We start from the raw sequence: 23462 nt of genomic DNA on the forward strand, positions 1-23462 counted from the left end.
CCACTACTCACGCTTACCTGCGGTTGTTGGGCCAAATGGCCACATGTACATACATGGTCAGGCATGCCTGGCTCCATCTCTGGCCTCTGCAAGTGTGGCTGGCGTAGGTCTACATCCCCAACAAGCATGACCTAGACCAGGTAGTCAGGGTGCCCAATCACATCCGGTCATCCCTAGATTAGTGGTCAGATCCCAGGTCGGTGTTGGAGGGAGTGCCCTTCAGGGCCCCAGCCTGATTGCTGCCCCTGGTCTCTGATGCTTCGGACCTGAGCTGGAGAGCCCACCTGGGTGAGCTCAGCACGCAAAGCCGCTGGCTGTGGGATGATCTGGCCCTCCATGTCAATGTCAGGGAGCTGAAAGCAGTTCACCTGGCCTGCCAGGCTTTCTTGCCTAAGCTGAGGGGCAAGGTGGTGCAGGTCCTAACGGACAATGCGGCTGCGATGTATTACATCAACAGGCAGGACAGAGCCTGATCATCAGCCTTTTGCCAAGAAGCTCTCCACTTTTGGGACTTCTGCGTGCAGCAAGCCATTCTTCTGATTAGCCACACGTCTACCTAGGACCGGGAACGTGTTAGCAGATCACCTCATCAGGACCTTCTTGTCTCACCAAGAATGGTTGCTCCATCCAGAGGTGGTCAGTATGGTCTTCCAGAGCTGGGGGACTCCCCAGGTGGTCTTGTTCACATCCCATCAGAACAGGCAATGCCACATGTTCTGCTCAATCTAGAGGATGGACAGGGGCTCCCTGTCAGACACTTTTTTGCTCCCCTGGTCAGGGGCCCTGATGTACACCTTCCCGCCAGTGCCATTGATCCACAGAGTCCTTGTGGAGATCAAACAGGACAGGGTGAAGATTATCCTGATAGACCCCATGTGGCCTCAACAGCACTGGTTCAGCATGCTGCTGGATCTTTCGGTAGCTGCCCCGACCTGCTGTCCCAGAACCACGGTAGTCTTCTGCACCCGAAACTGGCGGCATTGCACTTGACAGCTTGGCTCCTGCATGGCTGAATGCAGAAGAACGGGAATGCTCGGCCTGGGTTCAACAGGTCCTGTTCAGTAGCTGAAAGCCCTCCACCAGAGTGACTTACCTGGCCAAATGGAAAAGGTTCACATGCTGGGCCTCCAAACAACGTATCTGGACTGAGCAGGCCTCGCTGCAGGTGATCCTGGATTATCTTTTGCACCTCAAACTCCAGGGATTGTCCCTGTCATCGATCAGGGTCCACCTGGTTGCTATTTCAGCTTTCCACCCACCGCTCCAAGGCTGGTCGTCGGCCTTAGGTCACGACATGACAGCCCGGTTCTTGAAATGTCTGGAATGTCTCTACCCGCATGTCCAGGATCCTGTCCTTCCCTAGGACCTGAATCTCATGCTGTCAAGACTCATTGGGCCTCCCTTCAAGCCTCTGGGTTCCTGCTCTCCTCTTCTTCTCTTCTGGAAAGTTTCATTCTTGGTCGCAGTAACGTCTGCCTGCAGGGTGTCTGAGATCAGGATGCTTACTTCAGAACTGCCCTATACAGTATTCTACAAGGATAAGACCAGCTGTGGCCGCATTCAGCATTCCTGCCCAAGGTAGTAAAGTAATTTATCCCCAAATTTTGCCTTTCCCGCCACATGAATCAGAACTCTAACCTGAGAAAGATGCCACCATATGTGCACCCTGGAGCAGGATGTTAGAATTCTGCCATCTACTCCAGGAAGTGTGCATGAGGATTCTGCTCCCTTACCTTCCTTTTATGGGAGGATCATGTTGTTGCTCATCTCCCCAATGCAGGATGCTGAACGTTATATCATTAATGCAGGGGAGTGGGTGAAGGCCTGCATCTGGAGAAATACAGCACTGTTGCCTCTGAGGGGATCCCTTGAGATTAGGGTGAAACTGGGAGGAGGAGGAAGCCTGTTGCGTCAATCCTTGGTTCATGGCCCAATCCATTGTGTGTGTACAGATTATCAAATAAGCCCGTGAGAACTCTTGGAACATGTACTCTACTGACTCCTTTCAACCAATATGTATGATCTGCCTCCAACTTGACAGCCAGCTATTACACAGAGAAACATTACTGAGATGGCATTTCATAGAATTCTGCAAAAATCTTCCTTTGGCCTTTCTTTTAAGTTATGCAGTAGCTACTGCACCACTTGACACTTCTGAAATGCAGTTCTCAGCTATGTAAGCTAACTGGACTATAGATCTACCTTTATATGTGCCTATGTATGTATCCTACAAATACAAACAGTTTTTAAAACCCACTAAAAGTAAAAGTACCATTAGGCAATCAATCATACATATTCTTTATACACAAAATAGTGAGGGTTGTAATGTAAAACCTGTATGAGGATGAAATTGTTGTAGGGTTGGTAATGAACTTCATAGTTCAAAACGAAAGCAAACTAAACAGATTGGTATAAAAGTTTCAAGGAAAGCTCTTCCTTGTGATCCTTTCTTATTGCAGTTGTATTAATTTGACGTGGTTATCAGGTATTGGTATTGACACGGAATGTCCTGCATTAGGTAAGTTCTTGGTTTGAGGATGTTATTCATAGTGGTGCACAATTTGAAGGAGCAGGACAGTCACATTTTAGATTCATTTTTTGTTTATTTGTTGTAGATTAAATTATAGTGAAATTGAAAGGCATCACTTTAAAGATCAAGACGTGTACTCAGACAAATCTGATAAGGAAAATGATCATGATCATGACGAGTCTGATAATGATGGCCTAGGGAAAAGTGAAGAAAGTGACACTGACACATCAGAGCGACAGGATGACTCTTATGTTGATCCAGAACCTGTTGATCTTATCAGGGAAACTACCTATATGGAACAGATTCATGAAGAACTTGGAGAGGTAAATAATGTACTCTTAGTAGTAGTCATCTTATTTCCAGATAGCAAATTGACTTAAGAGTTTTAGAAGTCAAATTGAATATCATTGGAAAGTTGCCTTGCAGTGTAGGATTTAGTACTTTAAGGAGACTTGTGAAAGTGTGACTACTCCCCCTCATGCCCCTATATTTAAGAGATTCCTGTTCACCACTAGTCTTGTGGCTGAGCAAGGGACTTTGGGCAAAAGCTACTGAGATGATTCTTTGGAATACTCCCCAAACTTAAGGGACTGATTTTACATAGAAAGTGCCTCCTGCAGCAGAAGTGGAGTCCAGCTGCTTGTCCTTTCATGATTAATGATTGGATTACATTAGCTTGGTTTCAAGGCTCTCTTCTCAAGGAAAAGGGCAAGAAACTTCGTTATTAAATGAAGTTAAGAGGCTTCTTCACATTCTAGTTTCCCCCTTAATCAGAGAGGCCAGTAGTCACAAGATTTTCAGGGCTCAGAGATTGCTTTCGTTGCCTTCTATCTTTTAACAAATTTGTTAAGTTGATCTTCACAATGACTCTGACGTACCTTCTTCATGGCAAAGCTCCACCTGTCTGTGATGTCCTGAACATCTGTGTGATTAAAAAGTAGCAGTCACCATAAAAAAATCACCAGTGCTATTTGAAATGGTAACGCTGAATCTGACTTGTTTGAGCCTCTCTCTTGTGGCTGTTCACTGCTAGAGACTTTTTTTTTTTTTTTAAGAAGCAGCAGGGAATGAACAAGATGTCAGATGATAATTTGTAGCCTACCTTAATGCTGCAGTTACCGATTTCTGCTCCAAAGATGTTTGAACTTTTTTTAGACAAAACCCGCAACAAGTTTGTTTTGTTTTGTTTTGTTTTTTTTAAATTGGAAATAAGGTAGCTTCTTCTAAAATCCTGTTTTCCTTTCTTGAAACTCTTGAAAAGGGAAATATCTCCCTTTTCTTCTCCTAGTCTAGCAGAGTGTCTTCTGAAGATGTGTAGATGGGAGAGAAAGCATCCTCTTGCTGCTGCTAGAGGAAGGGAGGCATATGGAAGAGTGCAGGACATATCAAAGGGTAGAGGTGAGGGTGAAATGGGCAGATTCTTCTGCAACATTCAAAATGAGAAATTGATTAACGTAACCAATGGCCCCTGGCTGGCACATTCACCGCATGTGAGAGAAAAGGGAAACATATAGTTGATGGCTGGGAAAGGAACAGGCTTCTGACCATGGTCCCATCTAGAGGGCTCTCTTGATATAAAAAGTAATATAATTATTGTTGCAAACCCAATTCCTAAAAAAATTTCTAGATAGCATATTTGATTTGCTGTGTTAATCAGGTAGCATATATTAAACTTCTCAGAATGCCTCTAACGGGGGTAGTTCCCATACTCCTGCAGGTAGTTGGTTAGCTACCATGTATCTTAAACCTAACTTATTGTTTGTCCTAAATGTGTGTAGTTTTTTTCATAGGTTATGTTGAACTGTTACTGTGTTTCTACTTTTTCATCAACATTTTTTCCTGGTGGAAGGCAGGGGAGGCTTGTCAAACCGAAACAGTGTCGGAGGAGAACAAAAGCCTGATCTGGATGCTGTTGAAACAAGTCCGTCCAGGAATGGACCTCTCCAAGGTTGTACTGCCTACGTTTATCTTGGAACCTCGTTCTTTCTTGGACAAACTCTCTGATTACTACTATCATGCAGACTTCTTGTCTGAGTGAGTTAATTCTTTTCACTTTAAAAATAAATGTCATTAAATAGTGAAATGACTTTGCAAGGTTTTCTATCCATCCCGGTTAAACTGAAGCAGAGAACGCTGAATGTCTGAATGCTCATCTAACAATGTATTAAACACCGTATTGTGGGATTTCCTTGGCTTTTTACTTCCTAAAACTCATAAAATATATCTCAAAGGCAAATTTTCCTGGTCAGAAATTTATGATAACTCTGACAGAGAAATGTGCTTGTCAGTGCTACTAGAAACATAGGATAGGAACCTTTGGAAACTTCTGTTTTCCTATGCTTTAAGAAGTTAAGAGCCAGTTAGTGAAGGCAAAGGGAATTAAATTTCCTAACTATCTACAAAACAATACCATTTAAGGAGTCCAATTAAAGTGTTTTGTTAGCTATATGAGGGCCTAGATCAGTGGTTCTCAACCTATTTACCATTGTAGGTCGTATCCAATACTACCTGTCTAGCCCTGAGGATGTCACATGGGCCACAGGTCTGTGCTGATTGGGCTGCAAGCAGCCTGTGGGCCGCAGGTTGAGAACCACTGGCCTAGATGAATTCACTTGATTTATCTGAGAACCAAAAGGAATAAGAAGGATGTAAAATGGAATGCTTCACTTCAACTTGGAGTCCTGTGAATTTCTAAAGCAGTCTTCCCATATTGGAGAACTGTACAGATAAGATTTTGGGTGCAAGGGCCTAAGTACTATATCTTTGCAATGGCCATTCTGCCCAGAATTGGACATAATTGGCTTTGCAAAAGGAATAGTTTCCCCCGTGACTTTTGGCTTTTAAGTGGGGGAAACACACAATTCTCTCAAGAGCCAACAGTTCTCCAGTCTGTTCTCAAGACTAGATTTTCTTGTTACTTTATTGTTTTGACAAATATTTAATAATAAACACAAAAAGGGCTCTACTTCACCCTACAATCCTAAAATGGGGATTACATCACGTGGATCAATGTCTGGATCAATGTCTGTCTACAGTATTAAGCTATATTAGAAAGGAACAAAAGTCCATAAAGGAAAACAAAATATTTAGTTGAATTTCAAGAATCAAACCAAGCTTTTTGATCATAAAATGAGCATTTTCTTGTATTCAAGAAGCTTATTGGGACTCAGTGTTGCTAACTTTCTCCTTGGACCTCACTAGTCTGACTAGCAGCAATATCTCCCCATCTACAATAGGAAAAGTTTCCAGTGAGATATTTGGGAAGCAGTCTCTTGGTAATACTGTCAAATCTTTAAGAAGCATGACTTTTTTTTTTTAAATTTGGCAGCTTCTTGGTCAACTGTATGCCAAAAGACATTATTGATCTTTATTCTGAGTACTTTCTAACTATGTCCATTCAGTTACCAGTGAATCTGATAAAATTATTTGAAACATATGTACTTAAAATATAGGTGTGATTTTAAATTCCCCATGTGTACTCATTCAAAAACTTGTTACAAGATCTATTTTCTGGTCAATAGATAATATATTATAATGTATATCAATGTAAATGATAATATGCTGGTAGTAGATAATAATGGTAGAAGATTTATCATGTGTCTATTTCAATTTTATCTTTAATCCAGTAACTCTGTCATGTTTCATAGGGCTGCTCTTGAAGAGAATGCTTACAATCGTATGAAGAAAGTAGTGAAATGGTATTTGTCAGGATTTTACAAAAAGCCAAAGGTAACCTTTTGCATGTTCCTCTGCTATTAAAGGATGATCTTAATGTTTTATTATTTTAAAAGCAATATATACAAATATGAAGCTGCCTCTTATATTTGGACTCAAGCCATGGTTGAAATGGACTGCATTAATGCACATTTTTGGCAATGAATGTTGCAATATGCATTTTCAGCTAAATTGGGCAGTTCCTATATTCTTGATAGTCATGCTTTCAGTAAGGAACATCAATCTCAGTAGGAAATTACAACCAGGATTAAATAGCAACATTTTTAGTATTTTATACTTGGCCCCCTACTTGCCTCTTAGCACTTCTTCTTTCTAGCAGTGCTGATGGGAGGGGTATTGAATGACACACAGCTTGCCTCTGCTTAATTTCAGACAGAAGGACATGAGTGATTAAACCAGTTCTCCCACAACAGCCCAACTGCTCTATCCCCCATCATAAAATGTACACAGAATAAGAAAGGATCGCTGAAGTACTAATGAGTACCTGTTTCTACTCTTTGTCCCCCAGAATTCATGGGGTTATCTTCAAAGTTGGACTCTCTCTCATACAGTATATTCTAGTGTCCTCTGCTCTTTTTTCCTTTACATTTGATAGTGCTAATTCCATTTTCTGTAAACTGTTTTGCATTTTCTGTGATTTTATTGTCTGATTGAAATCTCCAATGTTTCTGTTCAGGGACTAAAGAAACCATACAATCCTATACTTGGTGAGACTTTCCGCTGCATGTGGATTCATCCCAGGACAAACAGCAAGACTTTCTATATTGCTGAACAGGTATTGGCAAAATAGGTTTTGCTATTAATCTGACTTCTTAATATATGCCAGCAGTTAGTTAATTTTTGCTCTGCTTTGTTGAACAGATAAAATACAGTAACTCCTCACTTAAAGTCGTCCTGGTTAATGTTGTTTCATTGTTACGTTGATGACCAATTAGGGAACATGCTCATTTAAAGTTGTGCAGTGCTCCCTTATAACTTCGTTTGGCAGCTGCCTGCTTTGTCCACTGCTTGCAGGAAGAGCAGCCCGTTGGAGCTAGCTGGTGGGGGCTTGGAACCAGGGTGGACAGGCAGCCCCCCTATCAGCTCCCCGCTCCCCTAAGTTCCGTGTGCAGCAGCTGCCCAGCAGGCTATCAATTGCCAGCAGTTCAGCTGTCCCTCCTGCTGTCCCACTGCCATGTGTTGCTCCTGCCCTCTGCCTTGGAGCTGCTCCCTGGAGCCTTCTGCTTGCTGTGCCGGGGAGGGGTGGGGGCCGCTAATGTCAGGGTGTCCCCTGCTCCTGTATTCTGCTTACCCCATCTTCCATAGAGCGGGGGGACATACAACAGGGCTCAGGATGGAGGGAGCTTCCTGGCAGCAGCTGCCATCTCAGCTTGCTGATCTACTTAAAAAGGCAATGTACTTAGAGGGGGGTCAGTGTACTTAAAGGAGCAATGCGCATTTCTCTCTCACACATATGGTGTGTGTCTCTGTGTCTGCCATGTTGTCTACCCTCCCTCCATTCCTGCTGCCTTGTGGAATCTGAGGCTACATTAACAACAATGAGTTAACCCTTGCGGGCTCAGGCAATTGCTAGTTTATCATTTAGCAGTAAGATATTCCCTAGGAAATAGCCCACCTCTGACTTCACCACCTCAACCAAGCTTCACAATCATCCTCGCTGTGTACCAGTATTAAATTGTTTGTTTAAAACTTATACTCTGTGTGTGTGTGTGTGTGTGTATATATATATATATATATATAAAATTTAAAAAAATATTGTCTTTTGTCTGGTGAAAAAAATTTCCCTCGAACCTAACCCCCCCTATTTACATTAATTCTTATGGGGAAATTGGATTCACTTAACGTCGTTTCACGTAAAGTCGCATTTTTCAGGAACATAACTACAACGTTAAGCGAGGAGTTACTGTAACAATATTCTGTGTAGTCATAGTTACCCCAATTTGGCAAGGTACTTAACATTTCTGAGTAGTCCCAGGGCTCCTTAATACTGGCTCAGTATCTTGCTGAATCTGAACCAGTATTTAAGAAATGATTTGATGTCTTTGTTTGAATGTCTATTTGCTTAGGGGAATGGCTGCTACATGAATTACTAAGTGTCTGAACACTACATCAAGAGCAGATGCTGATTTTGGGAGTGGAGGGACAAAGTTTCACTCATTCAAATAATAGTGTTTCTTAGGCCATCTTCTCAGGGAAGTCAGTGTTAGTCTCCTATAAGGGCTCTGCGGCAGTATCATGGAGGAGAAAAAGGGTTATTCACCAGCAATAAGTTTTGTCTGTGAATGTAATACTGTCATGTTGATCCTCTGTCTCAGAGCCAAGCCACAAATAGTGTTTCTAAAGGCACAGAGGGGAACTAAGGGATGGGTAGAAGAACTGGTATATTTGTACCCTTGACCTATGTAGTGTTGGGATTGAGGAATTGTGCACATATTCCTACCTGCTACTCAAAAATAGTTCCTTGGCCATGTGAGTAGGCACCCATCTCTTACAGTGGGGCTGTAGTGAGACACTACTATTAAGTAACCTCTAGTCTACTAGCTTCTCTTTCTGAAAAATAAAAATAACATGGCAACTAGCTCTGGAACTTGGCAGAGGAGGCAGTAAAACAACTGCAGCCAGTAGGCCAGGAAAATCCAACCATATGGTACTTCTGGTCCAAGCTGAGGTGGAAAACCTGGGAATTAGGACACTCCGACCACGCAAATGCATGCTTCCAGCTAGTGAGACAATTCATGTGTTCTAGGGTTTGAGATTAATTATTAAAGGGTAGTGGTGCTTGCAAGGGACAAACAGTGCTAAGTACATGAAAAGTATACAAGAAGTTCTGCAGACAACCTTGATCTTTAATGGTACTCTGGATTTTTACTAGACATAGGTGGTTATACAAGAGATTTCTTAAAGATAATATTTGAGACACTTATTTTTGTAATAGTCTATCATTTGAAGTTTTCTAGTTACACCTTGAATTCAGTAAGGATGTTGACTTTGTTTGATCAGAGTATATCTTTAAATATGTCTTGACTTCTGTCTATAAAAATTTCCTATAGATGGCTTTCTTTGGATTTTAAATCATGTGCACTTTTGATACGTGCTTTCTGTAGCTTACCTAGGGCTTGTCTACACTACCCGCCAGATCGGCGGGCTGCGATTGATCTAACGGGGTTCGATTTATCACGTCTAGTCTAGACGTGATAAATCAACCGTTGAGCGCTCTCCCGTCGACTCCGGTACTCCACCACAACGAGGAGTGCAAACGGAGTCAACAGGAGAGCGTCAGTTGTCGACTTACTGCAGTGAAGACACCGTGGTAAGTAGATCTGAGTACATCAACTTCAGCTACGCTATTTATGCAGCTGAAGTTACATAACTTAGATTGACCCCGTGCGGTAGTGTAGATCAGTCCTTATTAGAACAAGAATTATTGCAACACTTCAACTGCTTGTGTTCAACTTTGTTGCATTCAACAGGTGTCTCATCACCCCCCAGTATCTGCCTTCTATGTTAGCAACCGAAAGGATGGATTTTGCCTTAGTGGTAGTATCCTGGCCAAATCCAAGTTCTATGGTAAGTTCTTTATGCTTTTTTATATACAGTGGAGACCTGATTATCCAATCTAATAGGGACCAGATCGGATAACCAAAAATCCAGATAAACCAGAGAATGGGTGGCTGGGACTCCCACTGCAAGCCCTGGGTGGCTAGTGGTTCGGTAAATATGGAGTGACAGATAATGGAGGCTCAGTTAAACTGGGTTCTACTGTATTATTACACAAGGAATCCATAAAAAGTTGGAAATGCAATTAGATGTTTTTATTAAATAAATGCAAGGAGTGCCTAAAATTCTAAGGATTATTTAAACAAAGAAACTGTGCTTTAAAAACTTTATTTACAAACCATTAAGAATCAAGTCACTTATTGGCATCTCCTTCTTCCAAATAGAAGTGCTCTATTAATGGCTTTGGTATAGATGCTATATTTTGTAAAGGGGATGCTCTACAGCATACGGGCTTCAGTATAAGGACAGAATGCAACAGAGGATAACCCAGTCTCTTCAATCTATTGCTCACTTACTGGGAAATGCTGCCTATTGTCCATTGGTTTTGAAAAATACATAGTGTAATTTGGTTTCCTTGTCTTTCAGGGAATTCATTATCTGCCATATTGGATGGAGACGGTCGACTAATGTTCCTAAATAGAGGAGAAGATTATGTAATGACCATGCCATATGCACATTGTAAAGGTAGATTTTTCCCCTTATTCAGAAGGTGGAAATGTTACAAAATTAGATGTTATCATAAGCTGTGGATAGGCTTGAGTTAGAGAGAACCTACTCTAAAGTGAAGTTGTCTGAACACACAAAACATTATTATATGCAGGTTCTTCCAGACCTGACAAAGAGCTCTCTGTGGCTTGAAAGCTTGTCTCTCTCAGCAGCAGAAGAAGTTGGTCCAATAAAAGATACTAACTCATTCACCTTGTCTCTCATGCATAACAATGACGGTTCTCTAATTCTGTGCTTCCACATCTGTTAATAGAGCAAGTACATCTGTGTGGAGGGGCTCCTAGTTCGTGCTGTATTTTTGTTGTGGTAAATTTTGAAGAAAATCATGTGACTTTAATGACAAAAATATATAAAGCCACCTGCAATTGCAGTAAAAGTAATTAATGAAGTCAAGGGCTTGGGCCTATTTTTTTTTTTAATTTTCTTTTTTAAGGAACAAACCAATCAAAATGCACCATTGCTTCCTGCTGGAGATCTTAATATTTTAAACCAGTTTTTAAAAAGGGGTACCTAATTACTATTCTGCTTTTTACCGTCTTCTAGATTTTATTTCTTAACTTGGTCTTATCAGGGAACATAAGAAATTATACTTCTTACCCAACCATATGTACAAAAATGTGCTCACACACCATCTTAATTCAGCCAGATTTCACTTCATTCTTTCACTGTTAAACCAGCCCTTGAGCTTGTGATCACAAGATACACTGCAGTGCAGCACTGGGGCAAGGGGAGGGAGCGGATGCTGTTCTTCAGCTTAAATATTGAACTGGTGGTTTAGCTGCGTAGCTGGAAGTAAAAGATCCCTTTGAGACTCCCCAAAATAGTTGAGGATGAACCATTTGTCATGGCTAACATTGTCAATTAATTTAAAAATGTCGGTGTTCCATTAGTGAATGTCAAAAAGTCTAATAGCCAAGGGTGTATATATGATATGAGTACAGTGGGCTATTTATTGTCCATTTGCCTGTAATCGTTTCACTCTCTGAGAAGTGAGTGCTTTTTATGAAGCTATTTGGACAGGTGCTGGGTGTTGTGGTGATGAGAAACAGTACAAAACACTTACATTCAAATGGGACTAATTTTAACCCAATTTGCTGTTTATTCCAATACATATATTCTCTGGCAGAGACTAGACAAGTGTCTGCCCCAAATGCTGCCACTTCCATGTAAGACGTTGCATTGTAGCCGAATAGTGTAAACAGAATTAACTCCAGTTAACTGGATTTTGGAAATCTTAGCTATGCTCGTCTCACTTCTTTCCAGATTTTTTAAAATTTATTTCATGCCAGAAAGGGAAGAACTTTTGTGTAGTTCTGTGACAAACAGATACATTACATAATATATTTTATATCAGCATCCACAGAATAAAGGGCTGCACATAGTCATGATTAGGAGACATCCCCTGAAGAGAAGATAAACTGGCTCTCTTGGCTATCCCTTTTTCCACCTGGCACCAATAAACATTCATTCTAAGGTTTTTTTTACAAGAATTTAGTGCTCATGTGTATCTTGCTCAGTTATCAATAAAAAGCAACTGGGCATTATAGGGGAACTCTGTTTGCATGTTATGTAACACAAATTATGTTTTCCTGCAGGAATTCTTTATGGCACAATGACTTTAGAGCTTGGGGGAACTGTCAACATTGCATGTGAGAAAACTGGATACAGTGCAACAATTGAATTCAAACTAAAGGTAAGAGGGCTCTGTATGTGGGCACGAGGGGAATTAAGAAAAATGGATGTAGCTCTTACCAGGTCACTATTCAGATTTTCAGAGTTGGTATTGATTTAACTCTTTTCTTGGAAAATGTATAGTTTCTTTATGCTAATTGCTGTATATCAAGCTATGTTAATCAAACTAATCACAACAAAGTGACTGTGGTACTAAAAGGAACAGTATCATTAATATCTACATTGATCATTAGGTAGAATACTCTTCTGGGTCCAAAGGTCAGGAATTGGGCCCTTTGCTGGGACTTGGGCCCTGACCTTAGCAGTGCACCATCACACTGATACAGTGCTGTTAGACTCATCCAACGGATGACACTTTGGTTTAAATATCTCAAAACCCTTTCTCTCTGTCCAGGTAAAATTCAAGTATTGTCCGACCCTCTTTAGATCAGTCAGCGATCATGTCACATTTTGACCAATAGTCCTTATGTTAATAAAACTGTTTCAGCATAGCTTTTGAGAAATGATGGGATGACTGAACAAGATGTCATGGGCTCAGCTTTAACCCATGGATTAAATAGCCATGCTATGGGTTATTTTAAAGTAATTTTGGCTGTCACGCCAGAGATTTCGTAACTATATGTTTTTGTCCTAATGTTTGACTTTGCTAATTTTTTTAGTGAGAGATAATGTTAGAGTATTTTTCTTTTTTGTTTTGTAGCCATTTTTGGGCAACAATGACAGTGTTAATCAAATATCAGGGAAAATTAAACTGGGCAAAGAAGTTCTGGCTACTTTGGAGGGCCATTGGGTAAGTAGTGAATGTGTCTATAAAATAAACTATTCCTGTTTTGCTAGTAATGTCAAGTAAATAGCACTCTCCCTTCAAATTTGTTTTAAATTCACCTACATATAAAGCTACTTCATTCTGGCTGTAAACACTGGCACTTGAAAAGATGCAGCTCATGATAATAGATATCTTACTATATATATTCAGCTCTCAGGAATGACTCTGGATTCTAGATAATGCTGATTTTAAATGACCCTCTTGTTTTCGTTACTTTGTGTACTCCTGAAAGGTGCAGAGTTGGACGAAAAGGGTGGCAGTGCATTTGTGAGTGACATACAGTGTTCATGGGAAAAAAAATCAGTGGCATATATGGCACGTACACAAAGACATAATATATATCCATATATAATGTAATACAAACTAAGTGAACTAAAATGGGGGTGGGAGCGGAAAGGGAATTGAGGTAAGAGCCTGGCATGGAGTGGCATGGGGACTCTGAAAGGAGAAACTGAGGCAGACACAACTGTTGTGCTGTGGCCTGCTGCAGGAGGGCGCTCCAGACAGGGTCATCCTATCACAGATAGCTAGTAGGGACTCTGGTAAGTGGTCAGCTTTCAAAAAATATATATGGGCTGTCAAATGACTAAAAAAAACTCGCAATTAATGGCAAGATTAAAAAGAGTTGTGATTAATTGCAGTTTTAATCGCACTGTTAATAATAGAATACCAATTTTAATTTATTATAAATATTTTGGATGTTTTTCTACATTTTCAAATATATTGATTTCAGTTACAACACATAATACAAAGTGTACAGTGCTCACTTTATATTACCGTATATACTCGTTCATAAGCCGAATATTTTTCGTAAAAAAGTGACGCATCAAAGAGCGGCGGTCGGCTTATAAACGGGTCTACACCAAAATTTGATGATTTTAAACTCTATGAAATCATTGAATTGAATATCTAATACGTTGTCGTTTTGTTTACCTGGAGCCACTTCCCACAGCTCCCATTGGCTCGGAATGGCAAACTGCGGCCACTGGGAACTGAGGAGCTCTGTGCCTGCGAACACTCCCTGACGGGCCGGGAGCTGAAGTTTGCCAACCCCTGAAATATAGGGTCAGCTTATGAAAGGGTTATACAGTTTTTACCATCTTTACTTATCCATCTTGGGGGGGTCAGCTTATAAACAAATTGGCTTTTGATCAAGTATATACGGTACTATTTTTTATTACAAATATTTGCATTGTAAAAAAAGATAAACAAAAGAAATAATATTTTTCGGTTCACCTTATACAAGTACTTTGCTTGATCCGTGGTCTTATAGTGATCGTGAAACCCTGTAAGCATACTCTGTCGTGACTGGCAGGATTCATTTGTTATTGGTGGGTTATTTGTAGCACAAGAACTGGAGGCGAAAGCACATAGGCGGTACTGCAGACTTGGTATTGGAACCAGCTACAGATAACTGTCTTTTTATCCAGAGAACCATCCAGAAGTTTTTTACAAATAAACTTCCTATTCAAAAGACCTGACCTTCTGCTGCTTTGCGCCGTTAATTTTTGCTGATATTTAATCACTCCAGATCATGAGAACACAGTAGAACTGTGCCAGTGTCCACTAAATGATGAAGTACAGTATGTGAAGAGGGTCAGAACAAAGGTGTGCGATTAATTCTTGTGGGGAAAAAAATGCATTGATTTGTTTTGTGTTAATCGCTTGTGTTAACTGGGTTTGACAGCCATAAAAAAATAATTCTATATTTGTAATTTGCACTTTCATAATAAAGAGATTGCACTAGAGTATTTGTATGAGATTAATTGAAAAATACTATTTATTTTGTTTCTTTTTCACAGTGCAAATATTTGTAACAAAAAATAATAATATAAATTAAGCACTGTACATTGTATTCATAAACTAGGGAAATGCAACCAAATGGAGCTACCATAAAGTGGGTGCAAAACTGGTTGGAAAACCGTTCCCAGAGAGTAGTTATCAGTGGTTCACAGTCAAGCTGGGAAGGGCATAACGAATGGGGTCCCTCAGGGATCAGTTCTGGGTCCAGTTCTGTTCAATATCTTCATTAGTGATTTAGATAATGGCATAGAGAGTACACTTATAAAGTTTAAAATTCAAAATGATCTGGACAAACTAGAGAAATGGTCTGAAGTAAATAGGATGAAATTCAATAATCACAAATGCAAAGTACTCCATTTAGGACGGAGCAATCAGTTGCACACACAAAAAATGGGAAATGACTGCCTAGGAAGGTGTACTGCGGAACGGAATCTGGGGGTCATAGTGGACCACAAGATTAAATATGAGTCAACAGTGTAACACTGTTGCAAAAAAGCGAACATCATTCTGCGATGTATTAGCAGGAGTGTTGTAAGCAAGACATGAGAAGTAATTCTTCCGCTGTACTCCTAGCTGATTAGGCCTCAACTGGGGTATTGTGTCCAGTTCTAGGCGCCACATTCAGGAAAGATGTGAACAAATTGGAGAAAGTCCAGAGAAGAGCAACAAAAATGATTAAAGGTCTAGAAAACTTGACCTATGAGGGAAGATTGAAAGAATTGGGTTTGTTTAGTCTGGAAAAGAGAAGATGGAGAGGGGACATAACAGTTTTTAAGCACATAAAAGTTTGTTACAAGGAGGAAGGAGAAGAATTGTTCTTCTTAACCTCCGAGGATAGGACAAGAAGCAATGGGCGTAACTTGTAGCAAGGGAGGTTTAAGTTGGACATTAGGAAAAATTTCCTAACTGTCAGCGTGGTTAAGCACTGGAATAAATTTTCTAGGAAGGTTGTGGAATCTCCATCATTAGAGAGTTTTAAGAGTAGGTTAGACAAACACCGATCAGGAATGGTCTAGATAATAGTTAGTCCTGCCATGAGTGCAGGGGACTAAATTAGGTGACCTCTTGAGGACCCTTCTAGTCTTATGATTCTGTGTTGTAATTGAAATCAGTATATTTGAAAATGTAGAAAAACATCCAAAAATATTTATAATAAATTTAAATTGGTATTCTATTATTGTTTAACAGTGCAATTAATCACGACTATTTTTAATCGAGTTCATTTGTTTTGCTTTATAGCTTGTGTTAACTGCGATTAATTGACGGCCCTATATGTACAAAATATACAAACACATATATAATATATGTATATATTATAAAATTAATCTAGTTGCCTGCTTTTGTACAGTGATTCTAGTATTTTATTTCTAAAGGGATTGGAATAATTATTTTTAAAAGTTATTTGCAAAGCCACTGTATATAATTTTAAAAAACCACTTACCCAAAGTCCTGTGGGCCACTTGTACATTAATGTAATGTAATGGCTGTAACTTCGTAGATGGATTTCTTCTGCAACATCAAAAGAATATGGCTTTGGGAAAGCTCAGATGAGAGGTGGGAAGGAAATCCTAGGAGCTTCTAAATTAAAAATAGGACAAATGCTCTTCTAGTCTTGTCCTTTTGGACATTAGCACATACCAGTGTCTTTTATTTAAGAAATAATATTTGCAGTTCACCATTTAAAATTCCAAACTTTGTCTAAACCAACAGGGTATCTAATTTTTTTCAGTTTAACATAATTTTTCTTTTCATTTAGATATTCAACCAAAACTGCTTAACTACCTATTGTAGAGTATAAGGCTTAATCTTAAACGAGTACAGGATCTGTCGCACGGCCCTATTAGGTAGCTTAAACCTACATTTTAGGCTTAATGGGTTTTCAGGTGTGTGTATTACAGGATTATAGGCGTCCAAAATATTAATATGAAAAATGTTTTCATTGTTTTAAAACTGAACTGAGAACAGTTTTTTGAGAGGTAAGTGGGGATTTAAAATATTCCTCTACTGTGTTGAGAACACAATAACATTATGCCAACATATTAGTACCAGATAGTGACAAGTGACAAGATTTTTAGTCTCCCCAGTCAAAATACAAAAATTAAAGACAGCATAAATATTGCAAAATAAACTAGATGTTTAAAATACTAAGTTCTAGTGCAATAATCTATGGTAGTGCTAAAACCTAATATGAAACTTTTTCAAATCTCTTACGTAGATCTTGAAGGGTACAAGGCACAATCTTTATTTAATGCTTAGAGTATAACTTTAAGAGTTTTTTTAAAAAAATCTCTAATATTTGAAGAGCTCTTTTTTTAATACCACACAGTTTTTTCAAACAACTCATCACAAAAGATTGCTTGGCCCAGGCAGCTGGAAAGGAGGAGATTGCATACTTGGGATTTTTGTGTACTGCAAGATGCTCTTCAATGTTACTCATCAAAATTTTTTTTAATTATTAACCAAAACTCTGTACAAAAGTAGCATGTGCTCAGACTACTTCTTCTTCTTTATAATAAATGTTCTAGCTTCTCTAAAATACAGAATTTAACGCACAAATATAATCCAACCTGCCACAATGGTATAAAAACACTCCCAAACTCATCAGAAACAAATAAAGCTAAGCAGAACCCAGCTGCACCCCATTCTCTGAGAGCAGGTCTATGAATAAATAGATAAGTTCAGGTCAAAATTGTAGAGAATAGGGGAAATATCTGTATTATTTTTTTATGAATATCTCTCGTTCCTTAGCTTACCTGCTTGAGTCATAATCAGAGTCCCCCCCAGAAACTCAGAAAGTAACATAGGCCAAAATGTATGCTGAGATTTTTGCATTATTCTGACACAGATCTGCTTTGAAGAATGTAGACAATCAGGTCTGAATCTGAACAGTTTTCCAGTAAACTGATTTTAAAGCAAAAACTGCCATTGTTCTAACCGTTCTACTGCAGGGGTGGACAAACTTTTTGCCCGAGGGCCACATATGGGTATGGAAATTGTATGGCGGGCTATGAATGGTCACAAAATTGGGGTTGGGGTGCAGGAGGGGGTGAGGGCTCTGGCTTGGGGTGCAGGCTCTGCAGTGGGACCAGAAATTAGGAGTTCAGGGTGCAGGAGGGGGCTCTGGTCTGGGGCAGGGGGTTGGGGCACGGGGGGGATGAGGGCTTTAGGTGGGGGTGCAGGCTCTGGGGATGAGAGCTTTGGGATGCAGGAGGGTGCTCCAGGCTGGGACCGAGGGGTTCGGAGGGCGGGAGGGGGATCAGGGCTGGGGCAGGGGATTGGGGTGCAGGAGGAGGTCAGGGGTGCAGGCTCTGGATGGTGCTTACCTCAAGCAGCTCCCAGAAGCAGTGGCATGTCCCTCCTATGGGGAGGCATGGCCAGGCAGCTGCGGTTCCTGGCCAATGGGAGCTGCGGGGGCACCGGCAATGTTCCGAGCCTCCTGGTTGCCCCTGCACATAGGAGCCAGAGGGGGGGACATGCCGCTCCTTCTGGGAGCTGCATGGAGCCGCGCCACGCTCCCTGGCTGGAGCGGGGTAAGCCTCAGATCCTGCTCCCGGGTGGGAGCTCGAGAGCCAGATTAAAACATCTGAAGGGCTGGATGCAGCCCATGGGCCATAGTTTCTCCATCCCTGTTCTACTGTCTGAATTCAAGCTGAGACAATCTGAATTCATCAAACTTTATACTAATCAGGACAGTCACCCTGCTTGAGAACTCTTTGACATTAGAGTCTCTTCCATCACATCACAACTACTGCCTATGATTTCAAGAACTCTTTATGCTTCTGCCAATGAGATTCAGAATATGATCTCTACCACTGGTGTTTTAGCCTCATTCCTTTCCACTTCCTTGGTAACAATCAAATACTTCAAATACTAATATTTATAAGTAGAAAAGTAGAAAATCCATTAAATCAGTTTCTTTGAAATTTAAATAGTCCTGTCAAGTCAAATTTATCCCCAAATGTAGCTTTTTGTAGGAATGTGCTTTTACATAATTTAAGAATCTTAAAAATGTTTCCATAAACTTATTTTCCAATCGAAAGTTTAACAAGAATATGGCAGTGAAATATACTGCAGCATTGTGCTGTGTAGTGCATTAGAACCTGACTGAAATTGCCTCACACATTTAATAATCTAAGTTAGTAGTAGTAGCAGAGACAAGGAAATCTGTTTTTGAGCTATGACTTTTGAGCATTCCCAGCCAGGTGTGTCAAAAGGGAATAACAAAGTCTTCATTTGCAAAAAGTTCTGTATCCAGGGTCTCTGTTCCTCAGATTTGTTCTTGCTGGCTTTATTTAAGGCTGCTACAATTTTTGGTAACTAAAGTCATTAAAAATGTTGAACTTTATAGGACAGTGAAATTATTATTAGCGACAAAAAGACAGACATTTCAGAGACCTTCTGGAATCCAACATCTGAGATCAAGCAGCGCAGATTAACAAGATACACAGTGAAATTTGATGAGCAAGATGGCTTTGAGTCAGAGAAGTAAGTTCATGAACTATTGCTCCTGGTCTTTTAGTTAATTACATAAAGAAGAGTATATATGCTGTTTGACAAATAAAATATGGAAGAGAGCATGACCTACTGTTAAAGCATAAGATTTGGAGATGGTGATCTGGATTTTAATTCTGATTATCCTGAAAACTTATTTTTGTGAATCTGAGCAAGTCACTTACCTTCTCTGTGCTTCAGATTCCCAGTCTGTAAAATGGAGAGAAATAACACCTTTAAATGCAACCTTATTTACAGAAGTTCCAATGTAGGAAAACGTAAATAAAATAAAACTAGCAAACACAATAATGCAGTAAATAGTAACTTTATAAATTGATCATCAATCTCATTTTACCTCTGTCAAAGCAATATTTGTAGTTATTTCTGTCATCCTGATTTTGATTCTTTCACCCTTACTACATTACTTTGCTAGACTTTGGCAACAGGTGACTCGAGCTATAACCAACAAAGATCAGACAGAAGCTACTAATGAGAAATGTGTTCTGGAGGATGCTCAGAGAAAAGCTGCCAAAGAAAGGAAACTGAAGGGTGAAGAGTGGACCTGCAAACTGTTTGAACAGGATTCAATCACCGGAGAATGGCACTACAAATATGCAGAGTGAGTGGTGAAGTGTTTTGCTTACAGTTTAAACTATTCTACATATTTAAAGGAGTTATTACGTAGAGAAAACTTGTTTTATAGTGTCAGGATTGAAAGAACATGAAAATGTGGATGAGTCCACACTTGTCCAAGTGGTAATGAGTAGTCTTATATCTCTATTCACCTAAAGCCATTTCCACACTACAACATTAAACTTAATGTATAAACTTGCATGGGGTTGGCTTTGGATGTAGTTAGTGTCTACAAAAAGACATGGCTGATGCTCAGTTAAGTAACTGTACGGGATAGTAGTAATTTGCTGCTAAGAGGGTCAGACTGGCTCTTGTTTTTTCTTCTTACAACTAGTTCAGCGTGCTTTTTTGACAAGACCCCCTACTTGGGTCCACACAGCTCTGTTCTCCTGACAAGTGTGACACACACTGAATAGCTCACTGTTAAAGGCTTATATTGGTGCTATGCATCAGAAGGTGGAGGTGTAACTCTGCAAGTATACAAACAAATGTGAAACTTGAGTCCAGTCTTGGCACTGATCCACATCCTCAATTCCCACTGACTTCCAAGCAGTTCAGCAAGAAGAGCAATGGCAGAATTGAGCCTTTTACCAGTAGCAGTTACCACAGGATCAGCATGCAAAGTCTTCTGTTCCTTTTTCAATTGAAGTATTAATTTGTACTAAAAAGGGGGAAAAGTAAAATATTGAGGGATATTATACCCATATAAGAATGTAGTAGGCCTGAAACCAATGTTATATCTAGCTTTGTGCTGACAGTTGGTTCCAGAGCTATATACCTTACTGTAAACTCTATCGTACATAACAAATTTTCACAACTGACAAAAATAGCCTTAAAACTTTCTACACTCCATATATACCAGTGTTTTTCCTTGTCTTGCACTTTCAAAGAGACAAAGCAACAAGATTTTTCTTCCCCGGTTCCAGAATGTGGTATGTTTATGTAACATGTCAGGAAATCTTTAAATATCTTTTGTTATGTTACTGGCATAACAAAAAGGCTATCAAAATTGAGTGATACTCTGGCAGGCATTCTCAATAGCCAGGGTAGGGATTGACCTGTGCATGGAGTCTGAGTTATCATATCATCTTTGGGTGTATATTCCTTCCAAGTCCGAGCTGAGGCACATCAACAGGGTAATATGTGGAGGCTTACATCACTTATGCCTGTTCTCTACTCATCTTGTGAGGAGTTCTGAATCTTTTGAATGTCATCCTGGCACCTTTCTCTCAAAATGTTTGCTTGAAAGCTTTCCTCAACTTAACAGGAAAATGAAAATGCCTCTGATTTGTTATACAGTAACACTGTGTTCATTCTGCTTCTGTGTAGAACCAGACCATGGGATCCACTGAATGATATGATACAGTTTGAAAAAGATGGTGCCATCCAAACAAAAGTCAGGCATCGGACACCAATGGTACGTTCTGGCTTTGTAATTGTTCTCAATAAACAGTGAGGTCAGACACTTGCAAATGTCAAGTTATAAATCTAGAATTCACCAAAGCACTAGCATGGTTCTTCACCCGTGTCCTACAAAGGTGTAGTCCAGTCAGTCCCAGCCTCTCACTCTCCTGCTGTTCGCTATGTAGGAAAACTGACATAATTGGATAGGTATTGAAAGTTATGTTACCTTAATTCCACTTACAAAAAACATCCACGCTTGTTTTAATTAATCTAATGTAAACCCTCCAAAACCTCTAGGATATCGTTTTCAAATATTAACTCAGGCTTCTAACACACAGCCATTATTATAATAAACCAACAGGTTTTTCACCAGAATGTTTGATTCTGTGCAGATAAGTATTTCGGTTGTGAATTGCAGGTTAGTGTTCCAAAAATAAAACGAAAGCCAACCAGTCAGTCGAAGAAAGGAGAGTGTGGATTCTCTTCCCCAGAACCTGATAACCAGGACTCCTCGGGAAGTGAAGGTAGGATAAGCTGCATCTGTTCAGCAAATTGCATTGTTTTTCTGTTCAGTTAGACGGAGCACTGCTACAGTACAGTCATGCATTTACTTTCCTATTCTTTATTATCCCAAGATATTTGTGGTATAAAATAACTATTGGAATATGGTAAGTTACAGTACTAGTGGATTACTGTGTGCCTTCATAGAAATACAAAAAATGCATAGCACAAGAAAAGCAGGTAGCCCATGGTATTAGTAGCGAGATATCTGAAACTTTCTTACATTTTATAAACATAGGACTGTAATTTAAGTAGGCTTTACTACTTTATATAGTTAGTATTTGTGGTACAACTACTGTGTTCGTTCGTTCGTTAAAAAAAGGATTAGTCTCTATATTAAGAAAGCAGTTGTTTAAATATATAGCTCATTAGGTTTATATAACAATGAAATGTGTGTAAATAATTGTTGGCACTGTTTATAATCTTAAAACTTCTATACTCAGTTGAAAAAGATTAAGCATTTCAGTTGTGGATTTCCTGTGATAGAAGTGACTGAAACAAAGCTTTCAGCAGGACCTCAAATTGGACAATTTCACCTAACTGTGTTTTCTAAATAGTTTTATCGTAGGATTAAAGGAGTTTAGATTTGGATAAATTAGTAATTCTAACCAATTGCATCTGTCTGGCATATCTTCATAGCACAACTACTAAAGCATAATACAAGAATCAGAAAGAAGGGGGCAGACCTTGGTGAACTACAAAGTGCCATTGAATCTATAAAAGAAACACAAGAAGACATTAAGAGGTAGTATTCGATGATGATATTTTAAAATATATTTTAGCGTATCAGGCTTGTTCTGCTTAAAATAAGTTAGGAATATAAACTGTTCTTATTTAATTTTCACTTTCCTGGTTTAAATATATCAAAACAGAACCTTCTGCTGAAAAATGGACATGTTTATTGTTCTTGTTGTCATTAATTCTGCTTTGTATAATGTACTCTGGAGTAGGTCAAAGAAAACGATATTGCTGCTCTAACAAGCCTGATTACTTCGTCTCGGATTCAGAAACTGGGTAGATACAGTGATTAATGCAGATCAACTTCACTGTATGTTTGTCAAATTACAAGTAGGTTTACTGGAAATAAATACCATGGGAATTCCATATATAGCACAAATGTTGGGTCACTGGATTTTTTTAGTATTCCCATTGTTTTCTGGAGTGTTTGGTTTTTTTTTTTTTAAAGTTTCTACCCCTTCCTTATGTGAACCAATGCAGTGTTGTTTTTATGATACTGCAGAGGTATTTTGCCTAATTCTTATCATTAGCATATTAACTATGAAACCAAAGGATGACTCTTTAAATGTCAGTATGTTTACTAAAATAACCGATAGTGAAATAGTTAAGATAGCGCTTGAGAGGCCAACTTCATGCATCTCATTGCATGATTGGGTCCTAAATGTCCAAACAAATATTGAGTTTTACTTACTTGTTGGACTTCACTGTAAAGCTATTGCAGGAAGGGGAAGGCAAAAGCTCTCCGGGGATTTGAAGTTTACTCAG

The 23462-nt window shown here is 39.5% G+C and overlaps 1 protein-coding gene across 12 annotated transcripts in view; it reads left to right on the forward strand.

The window, feature by feature from the left end:
• OSBPL8 (oxysterol binding protein like 8) overlaps positions 1–23462 on the forward strand; it is a 193644-nt gene that overhangs the window by 163640 nt on the left and 6542 nt on the right. For 9 of the 12 annotated variants that reach the window (XM_073327720.1, XM_073327722.1, XM_073327721.1 and 6 more), the window contains 13 exons: positions 2616–2853; positions 4380–4564; positions 6178–6259; positions 6942–7040; positions 9736–9832; positions 10409–10507; positions 12145–12242; positions 12942–13031; positions 19219–19355; positions 19795–19980; positions 21324–21411; positions 21817–21922; positions 22599–22704. In XM_073327720.1, the coding sequence (XP_073183821.1) occupies positions 2616–2853; positions 4380–4564; positions 6178–6259; positions 6942–7040; positions 9736–9832; positions 10409–10507; positions 12145–12242; positions 12942–13031; positions 19219–19355; positions 19795–19980; positions 21324–21411; positions 21817–21922; positions 22599–22704 (1611 nt within the window). Of the gene's footprint in view, positions 1–2615; positions 2854–4379; positions 4565–6177; positions 6260–6941; positions 7041–9735; positions 9833–10408; positions 10508–12144; positions 12243–12941; positions 13032–19218; positions 19356–19794; positions 19981–21323; positions 21412–21816; positions 21923–22598; positions 22705–22909; positions 23028–23462 lie in introns of those variants that run through there. The other 3 variants (XR_012156740.1, XM_073327724.1, XM_073327730.1) reach the window with 3 other exon arrangements.

The sequence above is a fragment of the Lepidochelys kempii genome, chromosome 1 (genome assembly GCF_965140265.1).
Source record: "Lepidochelys kempii isolate rLepKem1 chromosome 1, rLepKem1.hap2, whole genome shotgun sequence".
Lineage (NCBI taxonomy): Eukaryota > Metazoa > Chordata > Testudines > Cheloniidae > Lepidochelys > Lepidochelys kempii.